At 32.2% G+C, this 16,776-nt stretch overlaps 1 protein-coding gene across 2 annotated transcripts; it reads right to left on the reverse strand.

Annotated features, from left to right (window-relative positions):
- Positions 1–11,265: 11,265 nt before the first annotated feature.
- Positions 11,266–15,699, reverse strand: LOC131033159 (uncharacterized). 2 transcript variants are annotated; one of them, XM_057964295.2, is made up of 5 exons: positions 14,509–15,699; positions 13,440–13,535; positions 13,127–13,293; positions 12,765–13,032; positions 11,266–11,729 (listed from the first exon to the last, which is right to left on the reverse strand). In XM_057964295.2, exons 1-5 carry the CDS (start codon positions 15,250–15,252, stop codon positions 11,517–11,519), a joined length of 1,488 nt encoding a protein of 495 aa, XP_057820278.1. In that variant the 5' UTR covers positions 15,253–15,699; the 3' UTR covers positions 11,266–11,516. The 2 variants fall into 2 exon arrangements, with proteins under 2 accessions (XP_057820278.1, XP_057820277.1); XM_057964294.2 differs by having other exon boundaries at positions 12,765–13,044; positions 14,509–15,698.
- Positions 15,700–16,776: the final 1,077 nt, after the last annotated feature.

The raw sequence follows: 16,776 nt of genomic DNA on the forward strand, positions 1-16,776 counted from the left end.
CTTTTTGTGCACTCTCCATGCATATTCTTGATATGTTGTTTTGGTTTAGTTTTTCTATGCATGGAACAATGTCATGATGCTATGGGCTCACAATTTCCAAGCATTACAATCTTATTGCCTAAGGTATCACTTGTCTCCATGGTGGAACCTAGTCACTAGTAAAAATATGGAAAATAAATGACCAACTGAATAAAAAATTTAGTCAAAAAAAGTAAAAATGACCAAATTCTAGTAATTTTTGCAACATAGCTATAAATTACTAATTTGGTCATCGGGTAAGAAAACACAACTAAATAATTAGTCACACAAATAAAAATGACTAAACAAATGACTAATTTGATCATTGGGTAAAATACACAACTAAACATCAGATTTATGCTTGGACAACAGTTATACACACACACACATATACATACATATATACATACATATATACATACATATATATATACACATATACATACATACATACATACATACATATACATACGTATATGTGTGTGTATGTGTGTGTGTGTTACACCAAGTTATGGGTACCTAGTATCATGGCCCCCCACCATGATGCTAATCATAATTACATATTTTAATCCCCATAAGAAAAACTTCCAGCCACAACCCTAATGGGTTGTGCAAAGAATCGCATCCATTAGATTGTTTTAATCTCTATCGTTGGATCTTAGGGCTTCAATGAAAAACTCTAACATCTATTATGATGGAAATTAACCCTATACTCTCATTTAAACATTTTCTCAAACTTTCTAACCCTAGCCTCCTCCATGGGAGCCATCATTGTAGGTTTCTCAAAAGTGCTTTGACTTTATCAAATAAGCTATGGAGATTAAAGATTTCACCCCCCATGTAAGGGTGTGTCGTAGTCCCCATGGGGTTGCGACTCCCCCTTACATGGGATGTCATAGTCTCCATTAGGTTGTGACACCCCCTTACATAGGGTGTCACAGTCCCCATGGGCTGCGACCCCCCCTTACGTGGGATGTCGCAGGCCTAGGTCTGCAACCCCCCCTTACATTGGATGTTGCAGGCCTAGGTCTACGACCTCCCACACAAAGGGGGGCACAGCCCTTTGTTTTTTTAATAATTTTTTATAAATTTGTTTATATTAAATTTTTTAAATATTTTGATTTTTATATATTAATATATATATATATATATATTATTTATATATATTAAATATTTTACATTTTTACAATGACTAAATGAATGACCAGTTAACAAAAATCAATGACTAAATATACTACCAAATTAATCAATCAAAACAACCAATAAATGACTAAAAATGGTTTAGTTGTAAATTGGGTCACATTATAAATGACCGACAATAAACTACCACTGATCACATGACCAAGTTTGGTCAATATGCAATTTTTAGTAGTTTTTTAGTCATTTATTGTTGTTTTTCTACTAGTGAGTGCAAAGGTAAAATCATAACCTTTTTTTATATATTATCATGTGCATGCATTCTCCAAGTAAGTAATCTATATAATCATAGCATACTAAGTAATTTGTTTGATAAGATCATGAAAATTTAGAAAGAGTAAAGGAAGTAGAACATGAAATTCAATCCAATTTTGATTACTTGTTATCCATCATTACTAAGAATCCATGTGGTCTTTGATAACATTAGAAAGATAGTCATAAAATTTGGTGAAGTTGCTCAAGGCAACCAAATTTAAAATTTAGAATTTATAGATGGATTACCAATTGTCATTCATAAGTTGTATTGAAGTGCGATACCATTAAGATTTTATAACATGTTATTGTTCATAACTAAACCATGTTATAAATTGATTATACATTCAAAATATAAGTTTCAAAATATGAAGACTTGTACACGAGGAATAAATTAGATCATCAACTTTTGTATGGTTATGTGTAGGATCATGGAGGGCCAAATAGGCCCTTAAGTGGCAATGAAAATTAGAAAAACAAAGTTAGGAAGCTTGACGTAAAAATTTGAATAAGTTACGAGAATTATTTCAAAAATATTTAGGAATAAAATTTGTAGCAAATTGAATGTAGTTTCTAAGCTACTAGTTTTTTTCTGAAAAAAAAATCTATTTGATGAAAATTTAAAATTTCAATGCAGTATTACTAAAATTTCAGGAAAAAGATAAGAAGCAAGTGTTTGTTTGACCACCCTAACCACAATAAAATAATAATATTTTTTTATAAGATTTTAGATATAAGTAGAAGACTTGTGTCTAGATGTGACACATATTTTTTTGTTTTTTTTTAATAAAAAATTAAGTATGATTTTTTTACTAAAACTTTTTAAAATTATAAAAACTTGTATGTCTAACCACCATAACTTGGTAAAAACTTTATGAAATCCTTTTTTTTAATCCTATAGTATATGAAACATAGAATGTGACGCATGTTTCAGATTCAAAAAATGAAAATACCATTTGAAAGTTATAGATATTTTTCAATCAACCTATCAATTAGGACCTTAGTCAAAATATCGTCACTTTTTGGCCCCTCATGATCTCACACATGTATATCAAAATGTGGCATATTTCATATAGATCTAAATACAAAACCTGGCATATGCCATATAGATTTAAATACAATATGTGGCATATGCTATATAGATCCAAAGTGATGCTATACATTTCTAGCAAATCCTAAACTGTTGGTGGATTGTCAAAATGGAGCCTCTTCGAAGTACTTTATGCCTCTATAGATGGTTGCATAATAACCATACATATCACAAATTAGATTCATTATTTACTAGATAATTTATAATTATGATCGAATTAACATCAAAACCAATATGTATGTTAAATTATAATCTCTAAAATTAAATTTTGATTACCTCATCTATCGGTCTTTTTGCTAAAAGATTATCCACATATTGTGCTCCCCTATGACGATAAAGAGTCCAAGAATGTACTTGCATCTATATCTATGACAATGTTAACTCAGGGAAAAGACTATGACATGAAAAAAATAAAATTGATACAAATTAGGATATAATTTATTTGACCATGAAACTTAAACTAAACATATATCTAGATCTACTTCTATCTAAATATATCGAGAATATAAAAATAAACACATACCTCTTGCATTCTTAAGTCAACTGCATCAGGAGCATTCAACATTAATGTAAATTCAATTGGTTGTTGGATAAAAATGACAAGAATGTGAGACAAACAATATATGCACATGTATAATCATTTAATACAATTGAAAAGTTAACATCTAAATTGAATGCTACAATAGGCTATGTAACTTACATGTAATCTCTGGAAACTATAATTCAATAAAAATTATGTTCAATTACCTTTCCTCGGTCAGTGGTTGTGGTGTCAAAGGCTGGTAAATGTGGCACCTCACTATACTAGGATTTTCCTACAAGAGTAAAATGAGATCAACATATATAAATTAATATATACTTTATTTAATGATAATTTAAATGAAATATGCATATACAATATAAAATTTGTAAACATGCATGTGCAAAAAACTATAACATGTAACTCTCTATGCCAAATGAAATAAGCCAATATGGTGCCCTGATGGACCTATTTCAAATCATCCTCAGACATCAACTATTAAATCCCACATAAATATACATGTTAGTGGTAATATCTCTTATAAATATTAATTTTTAATATAATTTAATGTAATATCAAATGACAAGTTATGTCTTACCCTTGTTTCAACTTTGGCACCCGATGAATCTCCAACATATGCTCTCGCCCCTGACATATCATCTCCTACACGTGACATGTGATAGACCTTGTACTTGGATGTGTTGATGAGAGGTTCAGTACAATTTCCAAGTGTTCCCAAACATGTGAGCTTGCACATAGTGCAAGTATGTAGCACACAAATATGTGGAGATTATTAGGGTACACCACCATCAACTGATCCACTTCCATATCAAGGTCAACTGATTGAGAAAACTAAGAGAACTCAATGATCAAACGACGGCTCAAAGAGTGTATATGGTTGTGATGCTCTATGAAGCTACATTGGCAACAATGCTTAGGTTTTGTATAGGAGGTGGGAGAAGAATAGGAGGGGGGACATATGGATCTTGTACCACTCAAATTGTCCCAAGTCTATCTCGACGCATTCATCCACCCACACCTTGGAAACTTCTCATGTCAAAATAGTTGAATTTCTTACCCAAGACAAACTCATCATATAGTTTCCTAAGGAAATACAAGGAGATATAAAGATTTTTGTTGCATGGTTTATCAAAAACCATCCACCAATGATCCCAAAAGTTATCTACTATACCTTGATGTTGGTACCATTTAATTGAATATTTAGGCTTTCGTATGTCAACAATTTGTCCTATTTTGGGATTCTTAAAAAGTGCGGCTAATTTGTCTTTACAAATTTCCAAGTATTTAATTTGGTCATATGATAAGCCATCAGCACATTGTTGCCTCCTGGAATCTTGCCACTGTATAGATGCACTGTGTTGGGATGTGGAGGTTTCCATATTAGAAATGATGGCATCTAAGGAGTTTATCATTGGAGACAATCGAGGGTGCCTATGGTACAACTAGAAACCTTCAATTCAGTCAAAATTTATTTAATCAAGTCCTAAATTGAAGGAGGGTTTTGTTGGGAGCATTTGGTAGCGCAAGAGGATTTGGTGGGGCAGGGTTTTCATTGTCATCCATGGATAGACCTAGTTGAAGCAAAAAATGTTTGGTAGCGCAAGAGGATTTGGTGGGGTAGGGTTTCCATAGTCGTCCATGGATAGACCTAGTTGAAGCAAAAAAAATTAAAAATAAGAAAATTTAAACTACAAACTATATTTTATATTAAAGAACCTAATTTTTCATATAATTCCAAAAATTGAATGCAAAAATAAGTAAATAAAAAGATAAAAGGGGTACATGATATCAACATACCTTGTTGAATTTGGCAAGAAAATTTTCTTGTTTGAAATAGTTATAAGTTATTTTTTTTATATTTTTTTTTGTGCTCTCCTCCATCCGCTGTAAATTATACTGACTAGTGAAAATGACCCTCTTGGACTGGGCTTTAGTTTTTATTGCATTGCAGTCCATTGTAAATGAATATATGTTTATAATGGATATTTGTTACGTGGTGGTTAATTTTTTTATTATGATATATGTGCTATGTTATAATAATATACCACATTAAATAATATATATGGTATATTATTATAACATAACATATATTATATGTTATTATATATATATATATATATATATATATATATATATATATATATATATATATATATATATATATATATATATATATATATATATATATATTCTCAACAAAATGAATATCTATTTTTAACAGATATTCATTACTAACAGAAATCTGTTTAGGTTTGGGTTTTATAATGGGAGCATGCACTTTCTCCCAACCCAAGTAAAAAGTCAAAGCAGATTTTCACGTTTTTGGGCAAAGGAAAAATGTATTTTTTTACATCGCCACTTTTTGGCCTACTATGATCTTGCACATACCCTTATATCATATCATCTTATTAATTAATATCATTAATTAATTAATAATAATACATGTACCTATTTAATAATATATATTTTTTATTGTTTGATTAAATGAGAGTTAATTATCCATTTTCAAACAAAAAATTTCATTTTACCTCATTAGTCAATTCCTTCTTCCTTAAATTATCAATCAGATTCATTTTTTATTTTTTTCTTATTTTCTTTGAATTCCTTTTCAAAATGTTCCTCCTTAGTCATTTAAGGTTCCCCTATCTCCCATGTTCTCTCCATATTTTTTTTCATACACCGTCTAATATTTTGTCCTACATCTTTTGATATTTTAATAATACTTAGACATTGCATAGTGTTCCAGGTTTGATGATTATTCACTTCTTGTCCCTAGAAATATTCTTGTAAAAGTTTGTAGCTTTGGGACAACTAAATGAATTGTGTGTATTGTCACCATAAAATTCACACTTGGATTTTTTCTTCCCTATCTCTTCACTTTGATGATACCTTAAAATGTCTCATTTTTATATAAAAAATCAACTCCTTGTCTTCATCTATCCTAACTTTTAAGGTTGATGTGTAAATAGTTTAGAATTTATAGCTTACTTGAAGTATAAAATAGGATATAAATTATTAGTTTTAATTTTAATTTTCATTGATGTTTAAATATTGATACATATAACCTATTTTCATGTCCAAAATAGTTAAATATTTATGTAATAGGAAGCATTTTTGGTACATATGTAGTAGCATTAAATCACCTCTAAAGATTTTCTATTTAAAGAAGCACTAACGTGCTACCACCAAAATTACACTTTTAAAATAGTTGTAGAGGTATCATCACAAGGTAGCTTACAATTTTTAGCTCCAAAGATTTATCTTCAAAAATTTCATGGTGCCAAATTTTGACTTTAGGAAAATGTAAGGAATCTCCAACATAATGCAAGTAGTAACTAGTCAAACATAATATTATGAGGGCCTCCCCTTGTGTTGTCATTGCTGCTTCTCTATTAAAGGTATTGCCACTTGGTGGAAGGATGCTAATGGTGACCACCAAAATATCCTAGTTTTTTATTCTTCCTTTGATGACTCTTCACAAGATGGTGATGGTTCCTCACATAATTATCCTCTTGCTACTGGGGTGGCCTCCTCATGCCCTATGGATCCTCCTAATACTAGTGTGTTCTCGTCTGGACCTGTGGAACCCTCTCTTCTTGTTGCTCCTATTCTGCCCCAACCTTGAGCAGTGGATTTACCACCTATTTAGCATCCTACTCATGTTGTTGATAGTCCCACCAAGGGGATTACCCCCTTGTGCTTGTGTTCCAAATGATATTTTTGCATGTACTATTGTTTATTGTAGGAGGAAATATTGTTCTTTCTCTTCTTCCCAAACTCTTCCTCAAGTTGTGGGTGAAACTTCTACCCACCCTTGATGTGGGTTTACCAATTGCTCTACAAGTGTGCTATAAATGGTTTTTTTTTGGTCTTTGCTATCAGGGGTCTATTCTTGACCAATTGCATATGGCCTTCTTGGCTTGCCTTCGTATAGGTTCAACACCCTTGTTTTGCTTCTTTTTTAATAAAAAACTAGTCATTGAGAAATATAACGAAATTTTGTAAGGATTATTGTAAATTTTAAAGGTATAACAAGATACTTATTTTAAAACAAATTAACCAATCAATACAGTACTAACACCCATGTAGTTATGGTCTAAGAGAAATTACAATGATAAATTCATGTAGATACATAGATAACTTCTCTCATACTTTGTGGGAAAATTAGTTAGAACTTAATAGGTGTTCATTTGTAATAAAATCTTCAAATAAAAATTATTTTTGAAATATAGAACTTCCTCACACAAATCAAAACCATAATGAAAAATTAGGAGCATGATAAATAGAGTTAATTTAAGAGATTTTATAGGAAACTGATAGAGATTCCTAGAATAAAGAATCCTAGCAAATTCTAAGAAGACATTTGATAAGTGAGAGGATAGTTAATTTGTAAACTATAGTTTGCCAAAAAAAAAAACTAGCAATAGAAATAAAGTACCAGTTATGGTATCTTGTTAGTATCAATGAAGAAAATTTAAGTTTGAACAATTTGTATGCACTAGTTCAATAGTTTAGTCTTATGCCTCTAGACAAATAAGGACCCACTAACCCAAGGGAAGGAGGGCATTGTTTGGTATTTTGTAAGTTTAGTTTACTATGCAGTTCAACAAGAAGATATTATGTAGTTTATTTTACTTTGTAGTTTAACACTATTGTGTCTTAGAAGTGTGTTCCCATATTTTGGTAGATCATTTAAATAATTTATCTTCCAAATATTTGAGATGCATTTCTTTTCAATTTTGTGCTACATATTTTTTATGAAATCATTCAATAAATATAAAAAGAAAATATTAATATTAATATACTACATGTATTTCCACTGTAGCAATATAGTAATGTTCAAGTTCAATTGTGTAATAGCTTAGACTTATTTTTATTTCAATTATAATTTAGCACAAGCATTCTGATTCTTTGGTTAAATTCAATTCTAATAATTTTAGTTTGAACTACATATGCAATTTGAATTCATATGTTAGAAGAACAATTAATTTAGTTGTTAATCTTCCATTGTATATATTCCTAAGACACCGTCCCATTTTGAGAAGGATAAATTATAAGATTTAAAGTGGAGGTGTAGAGTAACCCTCATCACACTTGTTGGCATAGTGTCCTAGTTTTCCATCATAGTAGCATGTTAGGTTTTGACATCTTCCTCTTTTTGGCCACCTCTATTATTATTGTGGTAGCCTTCCCTATCACCTCCTTAAAAATAATTGTAATAATAACTTATGGAATGTTTTACATGTTGAATTTGAGGTACCACATGGTGTATGTGATTACCTTTTCTTAGATTAATTACATCTCCATTTGTATCTATTAGCAATTATCATGGGTATGAATTGCACTTTTTTCAATCATTATGCTTTGGACATCCTTCAATAAATAAAAGAAACATTCTTAGTAATACTAGGATGCCAAGGTTTACCTTATTCCATAATAAGTAGCATTAGATAGTTATATTTGTGCCAATATAACATGTCCTATAATGTAAACTTAATATTTTTTTAGAGCCTTCTTAAATTCCACACTTAATGTGGTAGCACTTTTGGTGCCTTCTATCATCAAATATGCACTCCTTAGGTTCCCTTATCTATTGCAATGGGTGTGTTAAATTTTCTTCCACCTAGCTAGGGAGAAGTCTTACTCTTCTCACCTTTTTCAAGCATCTCCTACATGAGTTTTAATTGCTTGAATTTCAACTAGTTTTTATTTCATATTTTTTATGTGTTTCGTTCTCATCTCCATGATTGTGATCCTATCTTGGTGGCTAATTCCATTACATCCTTATAGGTAGAGAAACTCTTACAATCAATTACCATCCTAATGTAGAGGTCAATCCTAAAATAAATCACTTAATTGTTAATTTTTTATAAGGGTTCAGGATCTAGTTTTTGGACCAAAATTTTGGAACTTTATTCATAGTCCTTCACTAATTCATTCTTAACTTGTGTCATCTCTCATATTTTACTTACACTTTTTGTTAGAATACTAGGAGATAGAAAATTATCAAAATGAAGCACTCAAATTTTCCCATGTTTAATCATGTTCAAGGCACTCCTTTATGTACGACTTGAGTGTGGCATCCTTGAGGGTTCACACAAAATCATATAATTGATTATGATCATCATCAATTACATTATGGACAAGATAAATAATGTTTGATAACTCTAAGAGTTGAAAAGATAAATCATTCTAGGTATATTTTAGTTTGTAGTGCTAGGAAGAGCCCAAACCTACATCAAAATAATTTAGGATACAAATAATATGAATTAACTACTCTTATAATCCTAGAAGTTGTCTTGTGAGCCGTGCTCCACATACAATATTCTCATGTTTGGTGTCTACACAAAATCAAATTTGAGGGTTTGAGGCAAATATGGACATAAAAATTATTCATTGATATGATTATCTATTTTTGGCTATCACGTGATATTCATTAAGCCTTAAAGGGCCATTTTTACCTTATCATTTTCTTACACTAAGGATGGTTATCTAATCTCACTTATGGTTATACCATTCCCCATCTTGAACTATCTTGCTCATATGAGGAAAACTACTTTTTCATGTGCTCTTGTCATCATATATTACATATTGAGCTTACACACTTCATCATATGATTAGAACCCTCTTATTAAATTTGGGACAATATGACTTCCACCTCCTATTGCATGGTTTTATCTTTAATAAAGTGATTGGAGCCATGATGGGAACACCATGCCTTTCCCACACTATGAATTAGTTGCATAATTTTTCATGTTCCTAAAGCAACACTAGGGTCATATACCTTCTTTTTAGTACAAATAAATTTATCTTATATTTTAGGACTATGTCTTACCTTTCACATTTTCTGATACCATAAGAAAATGTATGCAAGATCTTCATGATCACCTCCAATCCATATTCTTTGCACGCTTAGAATTTGATATATCTTATTTGTTCACTACAAAATGCACTTATGTCACTTATCACTTTACATGATCCTATGCTTATGGTGCATTTATTTTTCATTTACTATTTTCCCTTCTCGTTTAATTCTGGCATCCAATGGACGTAGCCAATTGAATGAGGCGTATTCTATTGCTAAAAATCTTATCTTGAGATTGCAAATAGTTATAGATGCCTACAAAGTATTATCATTATGCCTAAATGGATCTTGAACAAATGACATGGGCATACCCAAAGTGTCATACAATCCTATTGCCACCACATTGGTTGGAGTATTACAATACCATTTTTCATTTCGGAATAATTTTCTCACTCTTATCTCTCCCTTGCCCTTATTTTTGTCAATAATTAAATTAGCTTTCAATTATGCTTACTTTACTTGTGTGACATGAGATACTCGTCTTAGATGTTTTCTTTATTTTATAGGCTATTATGGAACACCCAAGTGAGTGTTGTCTTCAATATTTATCCATGTCCATAAAGTTGGTTTAATCAAGGGGGCTTGACCCAAGAAAATGCAGCCTAATCCAACAATCTCTCCACATTATTTTTCTCAATACTACCAATCCTTAATAAATATAGAATTTGAGGTGATGCAAGTTCTAGTAGTCAATAATCAATTAGATCAATATTTTAGATTACAAGATAGTAACTCACATCAAGTTAGTTCCATTATTTCCATATAGTATAATAGAGATTGGAATTATAAGAATTTTTTTGACTTCAAAATAGGACATTCTTTAAACCATAAGCATAACTTTTGTGTTATCAACAAATAAAATATATACAACATCAAATTTTAATTTCTTGTTTTAAATATTCATTTAAATGTTTTAATTATTTATTCCCCATAATTTTTTAATTAAAATAAATTATTTTATACTTAATTATGTACTTTTGTCTAATTAATCTTTTCCTCTACATTTCAATTATTTATTCTTATTTTTAATTAAATTACATTGATTTATACTTAATTGTGTGCATACTTTACAAGTTTATTTTAAGTCCTCTCAAGATCTCTTTGTGGTGGAATCCATTGCCAGCAGGGTGCTTCACAAATAAATTCAAGCCTACACAATTGGATGAAACTGAATTCAATGATAATCTGAACACACACACACATTCAGTGGAAGTGCATAAAAACAAAAACCATGCCAAGAATGCAAGGCCGTATTGCATGGGACCAACGATAAAATTTTCCTTCATGATAAAAATGCTTGCATCTGAAAGTAATCTTCCTTAATCATGACTTGAAAGATATCAATGAATTTGAGAACGAGTCAATTATCTAAACAGAAAGAAACTTGATTTAATTATATCATCATAAGTATCATTGCGTCAAGCAATGAGCGTGGATAATTGTTTACAAAAAAGGGTTAGAATAACGTTTGTTCTTGCCAGATAGCTGAATATTACATTAGAGCAAGAAATTTCCAAAAACAAAATGTAGCAAGATTACACTTTTTATAGCAATTAGATTGCTAATTTTAAGGATAGATCTAAAGCAGATGAGGAATGGCAAACTTCTGCATCTGTAGAAGCAGCAGCTGATGCACTATTGCTGCTTATCTCCAACAGTGATGGGCACTCCCTATTTGTTAACTCATCTTTTTCAAATGCTCCTAATGCTGGCATAAACATCAAAGTACGGACATCCACATCATTCTTCTCCTCACCTATTTCTCCCTGCAAACCAAAAAGAAGTCTTAAAACCTGTATCCTGCAGGCCATGAATTCGAATCTCAAAAATGATTTTATCCAACACCTCAATTGACAGCAATAAATAAATGAGAAATATTAAAATTTACCAGTTTGTTAACTCTTTTTGCAAATCTACACAGTTTTTATACTACTAACATTACGAATCATTTGCAGGATTCATGAACAGGGAAATAAAGCTATTCTCTGATTATGAGTCCTGTAATACAAATTCAATTTCCTGATTATGTATGTGACTCAAAATGTTAAATTGTAGAAGTTTGAACTTTACATACAGGATTCATGATCTCCCTCAATGTGATTTATTATTTATTAAATGATCACACCTCTGTATCTGATTCCAAATCTTGCGATAGGACTTATGTTTTTCCTGATTATTAGGGGTTCTGAATGTAACTCGCCATGAATTTTTTTTGTGATCCCAAAAAGTTAGATACATAACGTTTAGACTCTTGAGTAAAGTATTTTGATTTCCATGATCACGAGTGCTGTGCGTTTCGAATTCATATTCCTGATCATGACTCTGAATGTGGCTCAAAAAATAAATTATACGAGGCTTAAATCACTTACAGGCCTCATGATTTCTCTGTTATTGAGCCTTTTTGTATGTGGTTCGAAATCATTATGGAACTGTCTTTGACTACAAATGTTAAAATTATGGGCCATTTCAAGTCACATACAGGACTCTTGATTTCCTGGATCATTTATGAATCTGCATATGATTTGAATAAATTATACTGATTACATATGGAAAGTTCTCATGGTTTTTTTCTAGACAGGATTTCGATTTCATTTAAATAAGATGATTTTGAAAGAAAACTGTGTAATTTGCATCCAAAAGCTTTCTACTTACCTTCATGTACTGAAAACCTAAAAGAATTTATTTTCCAGTCAAGTCTATGTGATTGGAGAAATATATGGTTTGAAAAAATTTAAGCAAGCTTTCCAAAATTCTCTCACAGACACCCTACGCTACCGAGAGAATTTAAAAAGACACTTCACCTGCAAACCGCCATGGATCTCGCATACGGTATCGTCGGAATTATTGTCCGTCTCCGCTAAGCTGTTTCCTCGAGAATCGGGAGCGCTGGCAGACGTAGTGGAAAGCTTCAAAGCGAGGAGGTCGGCGCCATGTTTCGAACCCATGACGTGCAGGTCTTCTTCGCTTCGCTGTCTTTTGCGACTTTTTTCCTTGTTTTTGTTCTCGGCAAGGAAATCCTGGTAAGACTTCAAATGTTCTGAATAGAATGCGGGGCCTTTTCCGCTTCTTCTGCAAGGATTTCTGCACAAAACCTCAATTCAAATTATTCTTTCAAAAACAAAATTCTTTGAAGATCACAAATGAAAATGAAAGGAAATCTTACCGCAGAATATTGGAAGGACGGCCGCTGAGGAGATTTAGAAACCCCGGCCTATCGGCATTACTATTGTCAGTCCCGACATTGTTTTCCCCGGGGGTCAGTTTGAGGTCTAACGCGGACGTTAAATTGTGCGCATTTTTTTGCCTCGGCTCCATTGACCATGGATTATTCTGCACGACAGAAAATTACTGGTGTTGGATTTTTTGCAGCATAATGATTTTTGCAGCTTTACGGCTTTCAGTATCAGAAAATTCAGAAATTGATCTTCAATGTGAAGAGGATTTGCTATAATTTTAATTTTTTTTTATCGTCTTACCTTGATCCCGGCAGGGTCAAACCAGTTGGAATGATCATGGAAATTTTGGAAAGAAGAGAGCTCCTTCGACTGCTCAACTGTGAGCGGAACGCCAACCTGCGCTTACAAAATTTTCAATTAGAATATATTTTCCCTTTTTAAATACGCATTTCAGGAACGGTATTTATGATTGACAAACTTCGTAATATTGTTATATTTTAAGCCTGACAAACTTTCTGTAACAATATTAACGCTTAACATGGTGAGCGGCACTAACTGTAAGCCTGAAAAGAATTATGGAACCTTCAAATTTTGTGGAAACGCCTGTGGAGGATCCTGAACCTTTAGAATTAGTGAACAAAACGGTAAGTGAGATAGCCATTGTGCAATGCTAGAAAACTAGCGGAATCGATTCGAAGAAGACATGAATTTTGTTCGATAGTAAAATATTTCCCCTACAAATATAATATCAGACAATTTGCATCGGAAAACAAGATTTAGGTCAAAAACTGTTTGCATTCAAAATCTGCAGCTAGCGCGTGACCAGAAATAAAAAAGATTTCACTACTCGACAATTACTCACAACAAGCGTATCGAAATCTACAGCGGCAAACAAGATTTAGCTAATAATCAATTAAGCCACAAAATCTGCAGCCAATATGTATCTACAGTCACAGAAACTGGCACTAAATAACATTAATTTTACATTGTAGTAAAAGAGCAGCAGAGAAAATGATTAAAGTAGAAAACTCTGTATATTTACAAAAGAAAAAAAAAAGTACAAGCAAATAGCCTTTTGTTAATAGAAAATACGGCTAATAAATAACAGATATTTTGCTCACTCATACAAAAAACCTACCACAGCAAGGAACCAGGCACACAAATAATTACGGCTGAGCAGTTAAGTATTTCGCATTCAAGCAATAAAAGCTAAACACGCGGCAAGAAACTGCGAAAATAATGAAGTTGAAGCCAGAAGTCTCTGAAATCGATTCAACAGGAATTACTCTCTCCTCCAAAGCAATTATTTAATGAACCTAACGAAGATGCATAAAAAAAAGCAGAAGCAGCGATCCATTACTACGCATACCTTTGATACCGGAACACTCTGCAGAAATGGTCCGCAGGGAGGCTTTCCATCACATTGACCGTCATAGACGAAGTTACAAGGCGGCTTTGCCTCCTTATGGAGGGGACGGCCACCATAGGGATAAATATTATTCGACATCAACCCCCTAAACCTGCCGCCGTCCTCAAAATCTCCATACATTTCAGACAGATGATGCTGATTACTAACAACATTAGTACTGTTGCTACTAACCCCGCTGGCGCCGGCCATGAAAGGCTGTTCCTCCGAAAGGCAAAATCTATATTTCTGGAGCACCGAAGAATAAGAAGGCGCCAATTGAGCCGCACTGTCAGCGCCTAAAAGACCTCTCCCGTGATTAGAACCCCCGACCTGCTGCAAACCAAACATACTCCTATTCGGAGAAGACGCAGACAATTGTTTGGGATGATGATGATGATGATGATGATGCCTGAGAAAAGAAAAAGCCCCTGGCCTTCCATATCCAAACGACGGCAAATAGGGCTGCATCACCGACACACGATTGTTGCTACTTACGGCCGCCATTAACGTATCTTCATGCAACCTCTTCTTCTGCTCCTGTAACCTCAGCCGCTCAAGCTGAGCCACTCCAAGCCCTCTCTGCGGCGGCTTCTTCTGCGCTCCACCGCTCATCTTTGCCTTCTTCATCACCTCCTGGTTATCACCACGCCCCGGGTTCGAACCTCCGGAACCGCCCTTTTCCTCCCACAGCATCAACGTCGTCATAGAAGAATTTTTCTCTCTACCTCCTCAGACCACCTCTCAAACGGCATTCCGTTTCTGCATTTTTACGACTTTCAACGGATCTCCAAAAGGCCCTAAAATACCAACACACATATATATACTATTCCAGACATCCTATATACATTATCTAGTCGTGTTCCTTTCTGGAAGTGCGCGCCCCTTCACGTCTGTTTTCCTGCCTCCAACAATTATAACGTGAAAGTGACTTTCGTCGATTCCGTCACGAGTTTCATTAACGCTTCACTTCTGCGTTCTGTGAATTGACGGGAATGGTCACTTTCATGTTTCCAGCTGGTTTGTTTTGCCGGGATCTTCACTAGCATATTTGCTTGCTCTCTCTCCTTATACAATCTCCCCCGTTCCCTTTTCCCTTCCCTTACACTTCAGTTAAGATACGTTGGAATTTGTGGAGGATTTAGTTTGGGTGATGGGGAAAACTCGAGCCTTAAAATTGTTGTTTCTCAAGTTCGAAAGAAACGTACTAAATTTTCATAACAGATTTGTAAATGTTCTTTTATGCAGACCTAAATTTGATGGCCCTGTGACCGTATGTTTTTGTCATTTTGGTTCAGGAAGACTGTATCACTTGAAAAGGGAGATTTGGGGCAGATTCGGGGCAGGCTCATAACTTTTATATGATTATTTTATACATCTGTTTTATTCTTGAAAAATAAGGTCCATTTTAATGTTTGAAGATAATTTTAAATAGATACTTATCAAATTTAAATTGTAATTCTGTTTATTAATTAATCAATATTAATGTCTCAAATTTAATTTTAATTTTTCAAATTTAAATTTACGTGTCAAATTAATTTACGTATCAAATTTAATTTTAACTTTTCAAATTTAAATTTACGTATCAAATTTAATTTTAACTTCTCAAATTTAAATTTACGTCTCAAATTTAATTTTAATGTCTCAAATTTAAATTTACGTACCAAATTTAAATTTATGTATCAAATTTAAATTTTAAGATATCAAATTTAAATATCAACGTCTCTTATTAAAATTTGTTCTATTTATTAAAATAAAATATATTCAAAAATATTGTTTGTATAATTAATTATTAAAAGTCAAGCAAAATTTAATAATCATTTCAAAAACATAAATAGAAGCATTAATATTTGATGAACAATTTTAAATAGATAATTACCAAATTTGGAATGTGTTCAATTCATTAAAATAAAATTATGTGATAAAAATATTGTTTATATATTTAATTGTTAACATTTATAATTATAATTTTAGATAAAAATATTGTTTTATTATTTTTTAAAACACAAATATTAAATTTTTTATATATTTTCTGATTTAATTAAATTTGCAATAAAATATTAAGATTTAAATTTACATTGTAAGGAACTTACATTAGGAAAAGTTCTAATTATTCGTCAGTAATAGTCTCCACGAATTTCGTTGATAAAACAATGATTTTTTTTTTGTATTATGAAACAAGATTTTATTGATTTTACAAATTTTGTATATGTAAACAGTTCTTGTAAATTA

The sequence above is a fragment of the Cryptomeria japonica genome, chromosome 6, assembly GCF_030272615.1.
Source record: "Cryptomeria japonica chromosome 6, Sugi_1.0, whole genome shotgun sequence".
Lineage (NCBI taxonomy): Eukaryota > Viridiplantae > Streptophyta > Pinopsida > Cupressales > Cupressaceae > Cryptomeria > Cryptomeria japonica.